General features: G+C 42.6%; 1 protein-coding gene across 4 annotated transcripts in view; it reads right to left on the reverse strand.

Annotated features, from left to right (window-relative positions):
- IL1RAPL2 (interleukin 1 receptor accessory protein like 2) overlaps positions 1–19133 on the reverse strand; it is a 393161-nt gene that overhangs the window by 26180 nt on the left and 347848 nt on the right. For all 4 annotated transcript variants that reach the window (XM_026848603.1, XM_026848604.1, XM_026848607.1 and 1 more), the window contains one exon: positions 3230–3359. In XM_026848603.1, the coding sequence (XP_026704404.1) occupies positions 3230–3359 (130 nt within the window). The remainder of the gene's footprint in view (positions 1–3229; positions 3360–19133) is intronic.

Genomic DNA, 19133 nt, shown 5'->3' on the forward strand with positions numbered 1-19133 from the left:
TATAAAAAGGAGACTTTTATTCTCTATATAGCTGAGGATCTGGACTGTGAACAGGAATATGAACTCTGGTCCCTTCTTTCTAGACCTTAATGACAGTCTGTAGATGAAAGGACAGATACGTGTATACATAAGTACCTCTCCAATGAAAAGTAGTTCAACTAACAACACAGCACAGAGATCTTCCCTCTCACTTTCGTGCATCATGTTTCTCATTCTCTGCCCAGAAATTGTCTACTTGAATAATATAAGCTTTTCAGGAGAGGGCTGTCATTTCCATACTTGTCTGCAAATTACCCAGCACATTATCCAGGCAGTGATGGGAATTCTGCCTCCCTCTCTCAGCATCCCCTCCTAACAGAATACAACATCCTCATCTTGTCTGTGTGTTTTGCAACCATCAGTTGACTTCTGTGGGTGAAAAAACAGAATGTTAAATTAATCAGAGAGGAAGAAATAAGGCTGCAGTTCAAAATGTTTCCTTTCCATGCCTCCAGAATGAGTTCAATTATTTCCACTTTAAAAATGGAGAAGAGAGGGGAAAAAAAAGGACAAACATGCTCTACAAGATGAGCATTATGAGGCACCTGCAAACTGTTCTGCAGTGTTGCCCGAAGAAGAAAATGAAGCAACTCATAGGTAGCTGGGAGAGTAAGATATATGCCTGAAAAATACTTCTTTGCCATGGCAGAGAGATGGTGTCACAATTTGCTGTGGGCTCCTTTGATAATTAGGTACAACTGACAACTCTTCAGGCAGGCTTAAAGACAATGATTCCTTCTTTAATAGCCCTGGTTCAGTTTGCATGACATTTTTATTACCACTGTGAAAAACCCACCTGGCAAGCAAAGTCTCTTTCTCCTTGCACGTCTAACATCTGGGGAACTTAATTTGAGGGAAGGCAAGGAGGCAGGTTAGAGAGGGGGGTCATCACCTCCGAGTCCTGCAATGCTGATTAGTTACTTTTTATTATGACAAGGTCTAATAAATAATGAGAAGCCCAGAGCTACACATATATTAGTCATGGTGAAGTCTGCTTACCAAAAAAACAGCTTCATGGGTTTAACAGAAATGCTCAAGTCATGTGCATCCTTATTTCAGTGCTTTCATAACAGCACGCTAATTGACTGGTAACTATGCATGCTAGAGGATGCAGACTAGGAATGGCTGCTTTGTACTCCCACACTGCATTGATCTGCAACCTGAGCTCTCATCATACACAGCAAATCCAGCAACACGATGGATGGGTACAGCTCAGGGTAAGGACGGCACCAAAAATTCAGAGTGCTACTAAATTTGTGAAATAATTTAAGAGAGGGGATGAAGAATCAAAACATTCAATATTTTCCAAAGGAACAACCCATGGAGTATCTTGGCCTGGCTGTAACAATTCCCAATTACTTGTTAGTGCCTCAACATTAACAGAAACATGCTGATAATATCATACAGAAGCAAACTGATGGGAAAAGCATCTAACCAGCAAGTTCACCACGGCTCATCACATTTGAAACATCCATGACATTTTTTGAAATACATCAATAAATACGACTGCATGGAAGATGCAGGATGGCTCAGGGCACTGATAGAACAGTTAGTGCTGCTTAGTTTCCCTGAAGCAGCATACCTGTAATGGGGCACATAAACAAGAGCTGTTACTGTGAAAAAAACATTTGCAAAAAGTTACTACTGCAGTTGTCATAGCTACTTCTAAATGAAATAAGGGATGGACTGTGGCACTGCTGGTAATGATGCAGCAGGTTTTGGTAAATGCAATGTTTTCAGTGTTGGCTGTGATGCACAGGAGGTTATAGGTATGTGGTAAGTAGCTTTGCTGAAGAGAAGATTCACTGAATTGTGATGAGTCTGTAAACTGAGTCAAAGCATTTTAACAGAGTGAGAAAAAGGGAGTTGTTACAAAACTAATTTGAAATGGGAATGTGTAGATGACACAATGAAGGACAAATACAGCTTTTTCAAACTCAATTTCACTAACATTTGCACATAGAGGAAAAGTTTTGAACTGTGCTAGAGCTGGAGAGCTCTTTAAATAAAAACCTCAAATTGTTCTTCTGATGCAGAAGAACATGACCAAAATCACTCTATTCATATATATACCCCAGAGAGGACACAATGTCGTTAAATGCTGATTACTTGCAGTGGCAGAAATTTCCAATAATTGTATTTTGTGGTCAGAAGCCCAAAAGAGGCTTGTACACTTAAAGCCATTCTGGCACTATATGATAAATTTAATCTGTATGCAATTAAAGTGCAATGTTAGGTCAGTTATTTTAGTATCTCTTAATAACTAGTGGCTAAATGGCTGAACTTCGAATTATTGATCAAGTAATAAAGCAAAAGAATCTCTCTCTCTCTATGTCTGCTTTCCAAAATCACTTTACAAGAAACAAACAACTCAGAAATGAGACCAAAAAAATGTGCAATGGAAGGTGCAAAGACCTTGGCTTTCTTTATTATCTACATTCATCGTGTATAGCAGCTGGGACCACCTTGTCTGTAGTATAACCATATATTACCTCAAAGAGCTATTAATCAGGTAAGTATTAACCAAGGAAGACAAGAAGATGCTATTAGGTGCAAATTCCATGGAAGTTCATATGGCTACAAGTGTTTGTTTTCCTTACAACCGGTACAGCAGATGATAACCAGCATGTGGAACGAGCCAAGCCCAAGTTGGATATTGGACAGCCTCACACAGTGACTTCCTTCTCTCCCTTAAGTGTTAAGCCTGGAGGAACAAATGCTGCTCTTTGAAAGCCCTGGTTAAGGCATACTGAGAGCTGTATCACAGGCACACAACACGTTCAGTAGAAGAGAAAAAGTATGGTGACTTTGACAGGAGACCATTCATCTTTAAGATTAACACTGATGCTGAAATGAATGTCATTTTGCCAAGGGCTGCCCCAAGGGACAGTTGCATTGGACAGTATCATTTCCACACAGGGCTAAAATCAACCCCCAGAATACACAGGAGATGCTTCCCCTACCAGCAGGGGAATTTGATAACAGATTTTCAGGCACGTAGACAGTTACTATGTCTTTAGAGTTTATTCACTAGAAAGGAGAGTGAGCAACTCACACTGCCCTGGATCCAAGTCATTCATCACTCTTTAGACAGAAAACTGGTTTTGCGTCCTGTTAAAAACCTGTTTAAAAAAACCCAACAGGCTTTCAGGACATACCATGTTTTAACAGTAAATACTCCACAAAGTACCTGACTTCGCCTTCTCTAATGTGACCTTCTAATTCTTCTATGAATTTTTCCCCTTTCATCCAGTAGATCATGGGGCCCGATTCTCCACTGAATCCAAAGAAAGCTTTGCAGGCCACAGTCAGTGGGTTTCCTGAGGACAAGAAGAAAAAAGGGGGTTAGACACTTTGCCATGGCTACTAGGGAGAGAACGATTATGAGAAATCTCAGTATTTCAGATAAATCTCTCAATTTAAAATTGGAAAAAAAAAAAAAAAAGTAGGAACAACTATAAAGGATAGGAAAAAGGGTGATGATGATTTGCACCTACAGGAAATATCTGTGAAATGAAACTCTGAGGTTATCCAATCATTTCATTTTTTCCAGATACTAGATGAACAATGAGCAGATATGGAAACGGTGGCAACAAAAGGTGATGTCAGGTTGGTTGTTAAAAAGAAAGAGATGCCTTCTTTGTCAGACTTCTGGGATTTCTACCAGGACTGGGGAGTGTGCCCCAAGAGGCGGGTAAATCACTGAACTTGCTCTCTGCTGCCTATCCATATTCTATGATTCTATGGACCACCTGTAAAAAAGACACAGTAAAATTTTCTTGCTCACTTAGATAGAAATCAAATGTTAATGAAGTCTTGGGAAGCTTTCAGAGAGCTTTTAAATATTCCCAAGTAATACATGATGCCAGTGAGCATCAACAACACTCATGTTACTGTCAACAGGCTTTTGGCAAAGGACCCAACTTCAAAGCATTTTTCAAGCAATAGAGTGAAAAACTTTCCCTTTCTGCTCTGCAAAAATACTTCCAAAAGAAAGAAAATAAAACTTGGAAGCTAATCAGATTTCTTTTCTCTTCAAGAATTCAGCATTTAGATGGGTTTTTGTTTGGCTACAGCTTTAGCTGTACTAGCTAGTCCAGGACTGTGCTTACACTGCCAGGACAGATGGTTGTCTGCTTGCAGAAGACAATTAAAAAAAAGAACATAAACCCCCCAAACAAGCCAGGAAATTCAGGAGAACCATGCCCATTCCCTTAGTATGCAAATACAGCTGCTGCACCCACTTCTCTTTGCTTATTTTACCCATCATAGGTGGCCCAGGTTATAAAGCAGCTGCAGAGTCACCAGCTTACATGGGAGTGTCATTCAGTGTCAGTGGAGACTTCTGCTGAATCTTCCAGGACTTGGATCAAGCATGGAAAGTCCAAATAATGCATTTTACTATATTTGGAAGAAATGTTTCATGACATCAGCCATTCTCAGAGTCAGCAGGAGACTCTCTGGATGCTGAAATAGAACAGGCCTACACTTTTCAAAAAGGGCTAGTCATTTGGAGCACATCACTTGGTTGAGCATGGGCTAACAGTTTCATATGTTTGACTTACTGTGCCTTAATCAGTTACCTCTTGTCTTCTCAGCTGTGATAACTCACTGTGTGCATGCTCAGAGCATACCAGAGCTGTGTGTTAAAGTATCCTTGCCTAAACCCCCACAGAGTTGTTCCAAGTCAACCTCTTGCACTTGTCTCACCATTATTTCAGTGCCCAATTTAAGACATGTCAAAAGAGTCTGATTAGTCAGGAAGTGCAGCACTCCCAGCCACTGAAAATCAGCCGCCTTTAAATTGTTTCCAAGTCAAGATCCAAAATTACAAGTCCTTTTGAAACACTAGGATACAGCAAGAAAAGATTTAAAGACTGCACTTCAGTCTGTTTCTCAAATAGCAAAAGACAAAAATGGAAAATGTTTATCCTGAAAATGTTTTACAGAATCTTTCATTATCTCCATATTCACTATAAACTCTGGTACCACAGTTGGCCACTGAACACATGCTGATGATGACAGATTGTATACAACCAGCTCAAATGCCCAAAATATAAGAAGGGGTAGATATTCACAGTTACCTGTACATCCCACAACATTGAACCACCATCGTAAGAAAGTTCCAAACTTCATTAACCAATGAAGAGTCAGAAACACTTCTAGGCAGACATTTAATTCCACTACAAGACAATGTCAGAGCAGTCTGTTTCCTTCCGCTCCCAACCTGTTCACCCAGCCCTGCGAGGTGCTGCATGCCCTCCATGGGTGGAGGGGAGAACTGGAGCCTCCAGCCATATCCTCCTCACATCTTCCTCACACATCCAATGCCTTTTGTGCCACTTGTCTCACAGTCATGATATGCATCTATTTAAATACCACTTGGTGATTCCTAGCATGTGGCTGCTCAGCCCATGTTTGATTTTAATGGAAAAAGACAACTGTAGCAACGTGAAAAAGAAAAGGGCTAGACATGGCCTATCAGCACTGACAGTATATGCCTGTTCCTTGGCAAACTATGCTGGGCATTAAGTGTTACAGGCAAAATATATTACAGGCTATGCTTTTCCTCAAACCAGCAGATTTTTACTTAAAAAACAAAACCCTGAAGAAATTAAAATATTCCAAGGTGAGCCTAAGATTTCTATACATGTAGAGTAAATATCCTGAGGTAATATGTCTGGTCTGAAGAAATAAGAAGTTTTCTATACAAATAGGAAAACCTAAAAAAACCCTAGCTGGGTGTACACAGCTTCTGTAATAAACAAACCCAATATAAAGCATCAGTAGTCTTTCCTGTGACAGCCTGCACACCCTGAACATGCCCAGGCAGACATATTTCCCAGGGAAAACCAGCAGGATAAACTAACACCGTCTATGGCAAACTTTAGAATTAATTAGTATTTTCAGCTCAAAGTCTGGGACTGGCCACACCTGAAAAAATCCATGGTCCATCTCATCTGCAGATCCATCACTGCTCAGAGGGAGGTATAAGCAACTGTTTCTCAGGTTTTATCTCAGTGGCAGAATGATGCATGTCTGGGTTGAGCTGATCTGTCCAAGGGTGGAAAGAGCTTGAGACCTGATGACACACCTCAAGGTCCCATTCAAACCCAAACTCTCTCACACTGTTCCTTCTACTCCTCAAGCTGGTACGGACACCTCACTCTTCTGTAGCGCTCTGCAGCAGCTTCTGGTTTATAACCCTTATCACTCCTTTGTGACTCTGGAAGCAGGACAAGGTCAGAAAAGGGAACATTGGCTCTTCCTTGAAGAAATACTTTACCTCCTCAAATAAGCCTCCATAAGGAAAGGGAGGGATGTTTCCCCTCTTTGACACAGCTGGCCACAGCGCAACCTGTTCCTACTGCTTTTCAGGGAACAACAACCAATTCCCATCCAGAAAAGACCATGGCACATCTCACTGCATTTCCCCCCAAGATCTAAGGTCCTAAAACTGCAGCTGAATTCCCTGGTTCTGAAATGTACCCTTGAATATGGGGAGAAACAGGCACTAAGCATGGAAAATGCCCATTGCAGGTTCTGATTTTGGGGGTGGCTTCAAGCCATGCGGTATCACACTGAGTCACAGTTCCAGGCAGAAGGAACTCACAGGCAGTTTTTAACTCCAACTCATCTTGTGCAAGGCTCAAACTTTTGCATATCATTACTGCTATTCTGCATGACACTAAGGAGTTCCACTGCTAACTGTTCTTAAGAAAAAGGATCCCCTTGCATCACTTAATTAACAACATCAAAGTTCCTAGAATGAATGGTATTCGAAAAGTTTTCAATTTATAAATGGTTTGTTTAAATCAGATAGACATTTCAGTTGCAATTTTAATTAATAATTTTCTGAGAAACACAAAATTATTAGTGCGATTTCTAATGAATCAGTGCTTAAGAGAATGTTTTAAGAAACAAGGGAAGAAAGTATAAAAGCCTGCTTGAAGACATCACTGCGTCTAGTACTGTGCTGGGGTCACCTTCTTATAGTAAAGCCTCAGGTTCCAGCAGAAGGCTCTGCTTTAACTTTTTTCCCTACTCTGTCAATCACGCAGGCTCACTGCAAACTCCCAGCTGGTAAGGCACAACTCCTAGCAATAGGAATGCCTTCCACTGCTAAATCTTACTGTACATCTTTCACCTGACTGTTTTCACAACAAATCTGCATGAACTCTACCATACATTTTAGAAACTTTTTTCTGAAAATACGAATTCCACAGAAGGACAATTATTCAAGCAAAATAGCTGCCTGACGGCAGTAGGAATACTGGCTAAGGATGGAAAAAAGAGTCTGTGAAAAAATTCAGCCAGACATGATTCTGAATATGCTTACTGCAGGCCCAGCATGCCTTGAAAGAGAATGACAAATCCTGTGTTACAGTTTCTCTTGAATGAGGCATGCTCCAAGCATCAAGTAAATTAACCTTAAAATACCTAAAATTTTTTCAGTCTTTTAAAATCTTAAATGCCAAGGCTAGATGTCTGACCAGCACAGAAGACAAAAGCTGTTCACAGATCATAAAATCTAAGATCATAAAACACCAAGACATTTTTTTCAGGAACTTTTTTGAAGATGCTGATTAATTATTTGTTATTCTTTACTTGTTTTACACAAGTGGGTGTATTTTGTGGCTTATTTGCAAGCATCCACTCAAGGCTGCAACACAAAGTCTATATTCTCTGATGGCCACATTCTGCTGGTGCTCTGTTCTTCCAGCAAATCAGGCTTTCAACTCAGAGAGCAAAACATCCCAGAGCAACCCCATCAAACAGCCATAATCATCTGTGAATCCTTGGGTTCTTCGGGTCTTTTTCCTATGGCTTGAAACATTACTGTTTTTTCCAGTTCTTTCACATTTTTGTGCCAGATACAACACCGCTCTCAACAAGCCTGGCCTGAAGCAAGTGATCCTTCCAAGCTAGCAGCAGAACTGACTGTAAGTGCCAAAGGAGACCTCCTTCTGTACCAAGCAACATCAAGTCAATTCTGAACACACTGCTAGCTGGATTTACATCTTCAGCTCCACCTGGGTGTTAATACCATTGACTGTAATATAATTGCTTTTATCTATTACAGGGCTGGATGCTGTATACACATAGAAAGGAAGACAAGTACACTGCTGCCACCAAAAAATCATTCCATCACTCCAATTCTTTCTTATTGATGCATATGCATCATGTAGCTCCTCTCTGATAATGGTTCCTGTGCCTCTTTCCCTGTAAGTCTGACAGAGAAAAGTGGTTGCAAAGGAGCAGCTTCCCACTCCTGACACACACAGATGTTATGCAGGCACTTCATGGGCTTTGTTTCGTCAGTTTGCTGAGATGGAGGACAAGAAAGGCAGGTTACTTATCACATCTCAATAAGTGTATTCTACAGGCTGTCTGCAGAATCGAACCTGACTTTGCAAGCTGTGAGGTTTGCAAGGCAAATCACCATGTCACTGACAAGAATATTATTGTTCTAATGTGCTTTACAAATGCTAGAAACTGGCTAAAGTGCAGCAGAGTGATTTAAATTCCCCTGACAAGGCAGGCTGGATTGTATACGATTGTCAAGTAAAGAACATGTTTCCTTTTCCTTCAGAAGGACATCCTGGATAAGAAGATATGGGAGACAGAGCTTATGCCTGCAATTTATCCACAAAACAAATGCCAGGGGCCCCCCAATATTACAGAAAATCCTAGAATGCTTCAAAACTCTATTCCAGAAGCCAGTAGATTCAAGACTGGATATGATCCTTCCAAACATCTGCATAATTAAACCCAGGAATTGATAAACTAAAAGCATTTTAAATAAAATTAAGAAACCTGCTTTGAGTAGTGATAATAATTGTTTTAATAAGAAAAATTTATAGTGAAATCAAACCTAACTAGCCTCCAGCATTTCAAATCAGTTTAAGAGCATTTAAAAACTCACGCATATGTGTGTATAAATATATATATATATATATATATATATTTTTTTTTTTTACTAGATTGTTTTAGTCTCCAAGTTTCTACAAAGAAACAGACTAAAGGAGGTGCTCTTCCCCTAAGCAAGGCCTTGCGCTATGAACAGCATATGCTACCTGCTAAAATAATATCCTGGTAGGTGTATTGATATGTAGGAAAAATAAATGGCAGCAGTACATGACATACATTAAGTTGGCTCTTCACTTGTATAAGAACTTTTTGACTAAAGCAAGTCTTTGGCAATAAGAATAAGCCCAGCAAAAACCTTGACAAGAAAAATAAGATCTTTAGATCTTATTTTATTCTCTGTAGTTTACGATCTTATTTCCAACTCTCTCTCTTGTTCTGCTCTTATTCCTTATGCCCTGAGACATCACGAAACACATGGCCATGAGATATTTGTTCTTTTCTGTCTCACTCAAGTAAGCAAATGGCATATATTAAAAGTAGTATAAAAATAACACTAAGAGCAAGCAGCAAAACACCAAATATGAAACAAAGCAACTAAGCCTCTAGACAGTTTGTTGCCAAGAACACAAGTCAATGCACTTGCTGCCATTCCATACAGCCCCAACCATTTCTAATTTAAACAAAACAATCATGACCCACTACAACTGCTGCTTGTAGGCTTGGCTATTGAAGCTCTCACAAAAAGAGAAAACCAAAACTAAAATACACACAAGGCTGAAATGTTGCTGATAAAAATTTATCTTATGTTCCAAAAATGAATCAATCAAGGCAAAATCTCCTAGAGCAACTTTCTTCCAAAAACATACCCAGAAAAACCTACCAACCCCCGCCCCCCTCCATACCCCACTGCCAAAGTAAACCTCACCTAAAGCCTGTAAAATGCTTTATCACATTTTCAGAACTGCCTTGGCATCAGAACTTGAAGTCTTAGTCACTGAGCACTCAGGTGTAACTGAAAGTCAAGGATTTTAGCTTTTCAGTTATTCACCTACAATGAAGACAGATGCTTAGTGGGATTTCCAGAAGCAGCTTGACAGCTGCTGTGTGCTGACTTTAACTTGTGCTTGATGCCGTGGTCCTTCTGAAAATCTCATTTCTGTGCATTTAAGGCACAGAAATATTATTTAAGATGAATGCCCTGTAGGTACTTAAAAAACATCCCCTTGGTAGTCGGGTTCCAAGGGCTGGGGGGCAGCCCAATGGCAGCAGAGTGGTGACATCCAGGCTAAGCAGGGAGTGAGATGGAACAAATCATCTCACTATGGCCAGGGTGTGGGTACGGCCCGATGCTGTCACAGCAATCATTTCTCTCTATTCTGATATTGCTTTTTAGCATGGCCAAAATAGATGGCAACACACAGGTATGTTGCTTTGAGAGAAGAGCAGGAAGGGAAAAATTATTCAGAGGGACACTTGCTTCCTTAGATCACTGTCCCATGGTGAGAAGGGCAAACAGCCAGCTGCTTGTCTGAGCTACAAAGAGATGGACCATGAAGAGATGCTTCTGTCTCCTCCCAGCAATCTGCTGGCACAAGGGGAAGGGAGGGTCCCATCCCACACACTGCTGCTTCTTGCCAGCTTCAGAACTTTCCAATTCTCCAACCTGCCCCTGCATAAAATTTTCTATTGACAATCATGTCTTACATTTCAATTTCCTGATCGAGTACATCCTGATCTTTACTCTCAGGGAAGAAAAAGGATGAAATCCAGCATCTCTTTCTACAGAGTAATCTGGCTCCATGGGAAGAAAGTGCATGGAGGGACCAACCTAACCAAGATCTGCTACCATCTGTGTGGCCAGATTCTGAACGTTACTCACACTAGTATATAACAGGTATCCAGTTGTATTTCCTAGCAAGTTCCCATTTAGTACGCAGAGGATACGTTCAGGGCTGCTAAGGAAAACAGCTGCGGGCTGCAACAGAGTGAAGAAATGATGCTAAATCTCTTCCAACTTCTGTGTTGATTTTTAAACAAATGATAGAACTTCTTAAGACAATGACTACAGAATAGGTAATTCACCTTTGTTTAGACAGGACAAAGCAAATGTGAGCTTATGTGTCATGCTATGGATGTCCTGCCCTATAAACAAGGTGAGACTCTTTGAAATAAATGTATGCTTGAATCTAAGAAGTCAAATTGGGGCATTTTCATACTCAGTTTGTGACTGTTCACTCAACCCCTGCTTAGATTTTGGCTAAGGCCTGATGTATGCAGGGAGCAGCGCCATTAGGTCAAAGCAAGAGCACCACACAGACAGGACAGGTGGCCAGACAGAGCTAAAGATGGACCATTATCACCTGCAAGTTGCTGTCTATAGCAGCCAGGATCTTTTGTCTGGCAGTTTCATCAGAATCCACTAATTTATGGAAATGATATAGACCCAACCTCCAAGCTGGAGGGTATAAAATATCGGTTTACACAAAAAGCTTTTGGAGATGATGCAAGAGCAGCTGGACTGCTGAGGCTTTCATGCTTCCCAGTGTTATACTGGGGACACCCAGAACTTGATGGAGGCAAAAGGATGAGCACTCTCACTGTCAGCTAGGTAACTAATTCTTTTGCTCATAGGTGCATGACATTCAGAGTTATGGGTTATAAGTTCTGAAACCTTGCAACTTGAATGGTGAATAAGTGAATTCACACGATAGACTAGTCTGGGCAAAAGGGGATTGAGCCTTGTCATGTTTGTTTATTATATTCCTTAATTAGCTCATGAATAAAGTTTAAATCGCAGAGTACATTGTCCTGTAAATTTGAAAGATCCGAATGGACAGTTTTGTACAAAGATGTTAATGAAAAACCTCATTCTCCCTGAAGAGCTTGCTGGTATCTCCATAGTGCCCTGCAGCAGGCATGTACGGCCAGCAATGTTAGTGTGGTTAACAAGGTCCAGAATATCACCTTGATGCACGTATTTTGATGTTACCTAAGTCCCTTTCTCTATCTCCTGTTGTGCTCCTGACACAGTGCAGGAGAACAGGGTGGGAGGGTGAAGAAAAGGGGCCAGACACAAGAGGCAGTTAACTGCTGCAACCTTATTTCTCCAGCTTTCCTAGCCTTCCTAAAATAAATCAAACACAATGCTGAGTGCTGGTCAGGGGGATGAAGAGACAGATGTCAATCACCTCTGATAATGAATGTAACCACAACTGTCATCTCACTTGGCTTCAGTCATGCAGGTGGCCTCTCATCCACAGGGTGCAGGACTTCTCATGGCTTATGTCAAAATGATGCAAGTTCCCACTTCCCCTGCACAAAGGGACCAACAGGGACACAGCTACCAAGATCAGCTTGTACTCAAATGAGAGTCTGCAACTGACTGATGCACCTAAAACTCAGTAAATATTCAAACAGTTTGCTGAATAGGGAGAGGGTTCCTTGCTGATTAAATTTAAGCATGTATTTAAGTGCTATGCTGAGTAAGGGCAACAGTGATTTTTAAGTAAAGACTGTATCTACGAAAAAGATTCAAAAACAAGAGCCACAGAGCAACATTTTCTCCAAGCTAATTCCAGCAAATAATTCCCATTTATTATTTACTTAAATTCAGAGATAACATCCAGGGAAAGTAGGAATGCAAAACATAGTTCAATAAATACAACTTGTATTTTGCTTATTGAGTGAATCAATATTGTTCATCAGTTGTCCAATAAAGAATTTACAGGGAAGCTTAATCTCTTCTAATTTGTCCAAATTAAAGGAAACTTTTTTATTTTCCCTTATTGTTAAAAAGAAGTCACAATGAAAAAGAAAGCAAGTAACATTAAAGTGGATAGTATTTTTAAAAAAGTCAATCACACAGAAAACTCTCACTGTTTTACATTTTTTTTTCCCCCCTTCAAAATCTTGGGTTAAGAATCTTTTAACCAAGATACAAGACCTAAAACCGGGACTTATACCTTCGATGCTAGAATTTAGGATGTAAGGGTCATAAGACATTTTATAAATTCAGACAACTTTTCAGAGTTAGAACTACTCCTTCCTAAAGAGATACAGTGGCATCTCCTTGTGCTCAGCAATTTGAGCCACAATCTACCAGTTCAAGTAATGCAATGTTGAAAATGACCTTGGGTTTTTTCTCTGACAGATGTGATTTACAGAAGTCAATAGACTAATTGCCCTAAACCTATCAGCAGTGAGGACTCAGATTTACTCTGAGCCTCTTGCCTCCCATTCAGTTGATAGCACTCACATTAACCACAGATTAAAGGTAGGTTTAGTTGCACAGGAGTCTAATAATCTCAATTTTCCCTAGGTGAGTGCCAAACCATGAAGTCTGTAACTCAGAACTCCTAAATTTTGCCCCATCACTTTTTCTCCCTTAGATCTGTACACACAGTGAAGGCACAGCCCACAGCCCATGGTTTCACCTTCCCCAAATCCACTTCATCCACCCTCATTCTCAATACTGCCAACTGATAATAATTAAAACCACTCCAAAAATCAAAACCACTTCTCTGGCCCAAGCAGAAACTCCTGCAAAGGGGAACTACCCTGTTCAAATTCACAATGATGATACATCACATACTTGCAGAAAAGAGTGGGAATTTCAAGGCTTAGGAGGGAAAACATCACAAAACTCCACTGGGTAAATGGGAGGGAAAGATCTCTCTGCAAGGACTAACATTGGTCTTCTCCAGATGACAGCAGAGCACCCCTGAAGGAGGGTAACGTTGCCTTTTGCTCAAGGCATCAGAGGAGCAGGGGTCAGCTTTTGTGAACTCCTGTTCCAGGTTTGAAAGGGGGCAACTGTCATCAGAGTAAGCTACAGCTACAGACCTCTCTGGATGGTACCAGCTTTATCCTACTTGCCACCAGTATGGGATGCAGCAAAACCCACATCCTGTGTGCCTGCGGGACTACACTGGGAAAGATGAGAGCACAGATTCACCCTAAGGCAGTCCCATTGCCTTGGGGACTTGCCAGGTGGCCACATCACCTGGCTGTGGATTTCCCACGCTAAGGAAAATGGCACAAACAGGTCACACTGTAAGAGGAAAGCAGGCTCAGAGCAATAGATCCTCAGACCTCAGAGTGATATGGGAAGAAAATGCAAGGATAAGAAATCAGATCTTCCACCTTAAAATGAAAGGAAAGAATGAATATTTCTGCCAGACACAGGTTGGTAATCAGTCAGCCACCTCCTTGGCATGGAACTCAGCCTTGAAGTTTATCTGCAGCTTAAAACACTGTGCCCAAAAACTTGGGCACAGACTCCATATAGCTAGAGGAACCTTTCTGAAAGAATAAAATACCCAAACCATAGCAATAAATAAACAAAGGTCCTTCACTGCCCCCCCGGGGAGAGGGATGTCTTGTCTTTTCAAGACTTACAAGAAGACGTTACAAATTGGAATCTGAAATATATTGATAAGAGGGAAGCTACATTGCCTCGCTGTGGAGAACTCTGTGTGAACTCCTTACATTTGGGAGGGCCACATTATGAGTTAATTCAGACCAACCTCCTGAGAATTTAGTGTGAATCTATGTGGTTGATCTTAAAAAAAAACATTTGCCATTCTAAAATAAAGACGAATCAGGAAATAGAAGTGCTTCATATACCATCTGGGCAGGTCTGTCAGTCCTGTAACACACAGCAGGCAAAGCATGAGTGAGCTGAGGTAAGAGCTCAAGCTTGCCCTTGACTCCAGCATGCTGTGAGACGCCGTGCAAGAGCACTCAGCACACAAAGCTGGCTCCCACAGAAGGCAACTTCGATTTCATACAGTCCTGAAGCCTCACAGTAGCCCCCATCATGTTCTGCCCACAGTGGTGTTTGGATATAAGGCAGTATCTTAGGAGCTCAGAACAGGATCTTAAAAAATCCCTCCTGAGAGAAAAGCTTTGCTCTTCTTTGCTGCTTATCTCTTTTCTTAGCTGTGCTAGTGCTGCAAAGAAAATAAAGCTGCTCCCTGCAAGATCTAACGTGAAACCATGGCCACTTCAGTGTCGGGACTGTTATTTGAGCTTTTTTCTTGTGCCAGAAACCTTTATGTGGCCTTCACCTCTGAATTAACCAGAGAAGGTTACAGACTTGCTCTTCCTTCCCTTGGGAAAGCTCCTGCCACCATCCGAAATGAAGCAAGGACCCAGGTAATTGTGATCATCTGGAAGTGTGATAGTCTAATCACTCACAGATGTGCAGGAGCAAGACCAAAGGACTGGCCTTTAGAGACTGTGCATCTGCTACCTCGCAGAGCACTAAACAAACCTGTGCCTGCATCTCATAACAGCTGAGGCAAACACTTGGCCCCAAAGTCTTGTGAATGTTTCTTTTAAGGATATTTAGAGGGATGCTGCATATGTTCTTGTTCTCACATAGCAATACAAAATAGAGACAAATACAACAGAAAAAAAAAACCTGCTGTAGTCCAGAATGGATTCAGGAAAGCCACTACTGATTCATGCACAGGGCAACAGCAACATGGCAGCGCTTTGCTGATATTTCCTACTCCAACACCCAGAGGAATACTGTCGGAGGGTACCCAGCCCTGGGGTGAGACAAAAGTTGTTAGCAGCCCTGAGGGGGCCACAGCATCCCCTCAGAGTCAGAGGTTCTAGTCAGAGAGGTTTTTCTCTAGGTCTTTTCCTGCTAACTCTGCTGAGTATTAAGAGACAGAAAAGGCCAGGTAAATTTTTCCCTCTGTTTGGATAATTATATTCTGTATTAACTTGTTGGGAACCGATGTGTCTGAACTAATTTCCTGTTTCTCTGTCAAAACCATAATTATTTCCTTAGCTGATTCATTCTTGAGCTCTGGGCTAGAGCTCAAAAAAAAAAAGACACTAACTCAGGTTAGTTTGTCAGGAATCATCTTGATTGAAGTCTCCTCCCCTCAACCCTCAGCTCCAGAGTCAAGCCTGAAACTTCACCACTACATCTGTGCTGACTCAGTGATGGATAGAAATCTTTTCTTGGGTTTGCTTTATGTGCTCTGGGATTTCACTGGAGTCCTCTAACGTTTTGCCTTATATGCTGCTGCATCTCAGCCTAGTATTTCCCAGCAGCATTTCTCTCTGCTAAGTTGTGCAGATGACAGGCAAGAGGCATGGGGCTTGAGCAACCTGGGCTAGTGGAAGATGTCCCTGCCCATGGCAGGGGGGCTGGAACTAGATGGTCTCTAGGGTCCCTTCCAACCCAAACCATTCTAGGATTCTTAGCTCTGCTACGTGGACTCATCTCTGACAGAAAACCTGCCTGGTGGGAGACAGGGCTGGGTGTAGTATCTGAAAAATCCTTCCCATATTGCAAAGCTCAAACTCAGGGTAGTGCCTACAAAGCAGGACAGTTGGGGCAGCGAGTAAAGAGGCTGAACCTTCACAGGTAAAGGAAGGATGCTGTGGGCTCTGGTCATGGGGAACGGGGCCAAGTTGAGGCTTGTTGAGGACAGCCTGAAAGCAGCACTCCCTTGGGAAGGCTAGGACAGATTAGTGCTCTGTGCTACCTAAACCTGTGTCATTTTTTCATTTCCCACCTAGGATAAGCTCACAGCCCAGCTCAGGGAAGGAGCACAGACCCTTGGCAGAGCATTGTACTTGGTGTCTCGCAGTGTGCTGAAAAACAGGATCCCTTGGGTAGTTATCAGCCAAACAGCCCAAGTAATACTCATGATTCCCAAATGCCAAACAAATCAGCTACACAGACATTCCCACTCCCCTTCAGTCCCCCAATGAAACCCACTTTAAATCTCAGCTCCACACAGAAATGTAGCTCTATCTGCTAACAAGTTGGGGTTTTTTTCTTTCTCTTCCAGTGAGTGGCTGAATGTTTCTTATTTTCCCAGCAGACAGAAAAGACATTAAATGCTTCTGTACCGACTCCTGTAGCACTAGTTTTTCAGCCTTTTTAGATTTGCTGACCCCTACAAATTGTCTCTTGGAGCTGCTGACCTTCCCAGAGAGCCCTTGCCCCCACCAACATAAAGGTACATCTTAACTCCCTTTCAGAGCCCTGAGGAGCAATCTGCCACACTCCAGAGTTACCAGCCCTGTGAAGTTACCTGACAGCAGCACACACAGTGCTGTGTTGCTGAGATTACACAGTGTACATAGTAGTTTACTGGGGATAGCTGTAGAAGGCAAAGAGCAATCTCCTTTTCAGAAGACTGCTTCAGAGAGACAGCTTCAAATGGAAGGGTAGATAAAAGGGCATTTCAATGAAAGGAGAAATTAAACCTCAGCCTAGGCAAACGTTTCGCTTGTGTCTGGCACAGACACGAGGGGACAGTGAATAAGCCTTTTGGGCAGTGAAAGACACAACTTGGAGAATACAAGTGACAGGTTGTGGCCTCCCTAAGGATGTGACAGGAGGGTTCCTAGCATGGCTGCCCCAGCACTACGCCTGCAATGCCTGAACAGCAGCATTGCCATTCCCAGGGTGCAGGGCTGTCACAGTGAAGGTCCTTGCCTGTGCTCTACCAAAGTAGTCTCAAGTTCAGTTTCAGCAGTGCAGGGGGTAGTATTAACAGAAGCCAGAGTTCCCCAGAGAGGCTTGCAGGGGAGAGTTTCTCTTCACCTGCTGGAGAAAGGTGACAGCAAGGTGTAGTTTCAAAGGAGAAAAAGAGAAGTAGAATCTGCCTTGCTTACCAGTGAAAATGCAAACACATGGCTGGCAGCATACTCGCTCTGTGCTGGGCCTGCAAGGGAAGATACAGCCAGGGGAACCCAGATGTAGCTGCCTGGCAGGATTAGCCATGCAACGGCAGCAGCATGCTGGCCCCCGCGGGGCTGGCACCCTGGTCTCTGCTGCCCACAAGCTCGGAGCAGCCTGGGGTGGTGGATGATGCTGGGTCCAGCCGCCATCTCCCGCCTCTTGTCTTCACAGCTAGCGCTGCCCAACTCACAGAGCCTGGCCACCTGTACCGCGGCCACACTTGGCAGGCACTCAAGCTAACGGGCTTTTCTTAGGTGGTTAAAGAAACCTCAGCCCCACTATTCACGACCACTGCTCAAGTAGGACTGACCCACCGGGAGAAGGGGTCTGCAGGACCCCTGGGGTCCCAACCAGCCTCACTCCCTGATGCTGTCTGGCCCACTTTTTTGGTTCACTTTAGGTGCAAAGGAGAGGCCAATGTGACAGGTAGTTTGTGGGAGCTACTGATTGCTGGCACCCTGCACCTTGCTTTTGTCATGTCGAGTCACCAGCAAGCTGCTCAGAGCCTATGTGATGGTGCTTTTTGCTTGCTCAAATGGAAATGGACTCAAAGCCAGGGTGACATGCACTGCTGTGCAGAGAAACAAATGCAGAGCCACAGAGTAGCACTTCCACCTAATCTGAAGCCATGAGATTCACCAGTGCCTGGGGAAAGTCTATTTCACAGAAAGGAATTTCACTTTGGACTAAATGAAGATAAGGTTTATGTAACCTCAAACCCAAAAGCAATCCAAGGAGTGTGAAAGGTCCCATAGAAGGTTGCTGGCCTGCTTTTGTCTGTATTCTTCAGTTCCTGGCCACCCTGAAAGCACTTCAGGGTTGACTGTGCAGAGTTCACCAACCCTGACGGTCACCTGCCGTTTGTGTGAGCCAGCCCTGGTTCAGGGGCTCTGATCATGTGCAGTGAAACCGGAGCATCTGGCAGGCTGTAAGCATGGCTTATCTGCTGGGCTGACAGCTTTGCCAACGGCTGGTGGGCTGCAGTGAAGCTGCACCCAGCTGCAGCATGTACCACAGACACCTGGTGGTGTGTATCCATCCGTACAGGCATGCCCAGCCTCTACCCCTCGGTCTCTTTCTTCATCTATCCACATCCCCCAGGGGGGTGATTTTTTGCACACTTGTTCAAATACATCCCTCAGCCTGTGAAATATGGGCTGGGGTAACAAATGCCAGAAGCTCAAGGATACAAGTCACTCCAGAGCATGATGTGACCCATTTTACCTCAATCAAAGATATCTTAACTCCCCCAGAGCCCCACAATCTTTTCGGTTTTAATATGATAAATTTCTGGAAAAGCTATTCCAAAGTATTTTCTTAATAAAATGAAAATATATGTTTACTCCCAAACAGCAAAATACATTGTTTACACTTTGGGGCCACAGCTGAACAGAGAGGAAGAAAAGCTTTATGAGGACAGTTGAGGCAACAAAGCTTTTGGTTGTAAACAGACTTTGAATAGTAAGATTTCAGAAGCATGATCACACTTTCAGTGGATTCAAATCCA

Source organism: Athene cunicularia (assembly GCF_003259725.1).
Source record: "Athene cunicularia isolate RWA chromosome 4 unlocalized genomic scaffold, athCun1 chr4_part3, whole genome shotgun sequence".
NCBI classification, from domain to species: domain Eukaryota; kingdom Metazoa; phylum Chordata; class Aves; order Strigiformes; family Strigidae; genus Athene; species Athene cunicularia.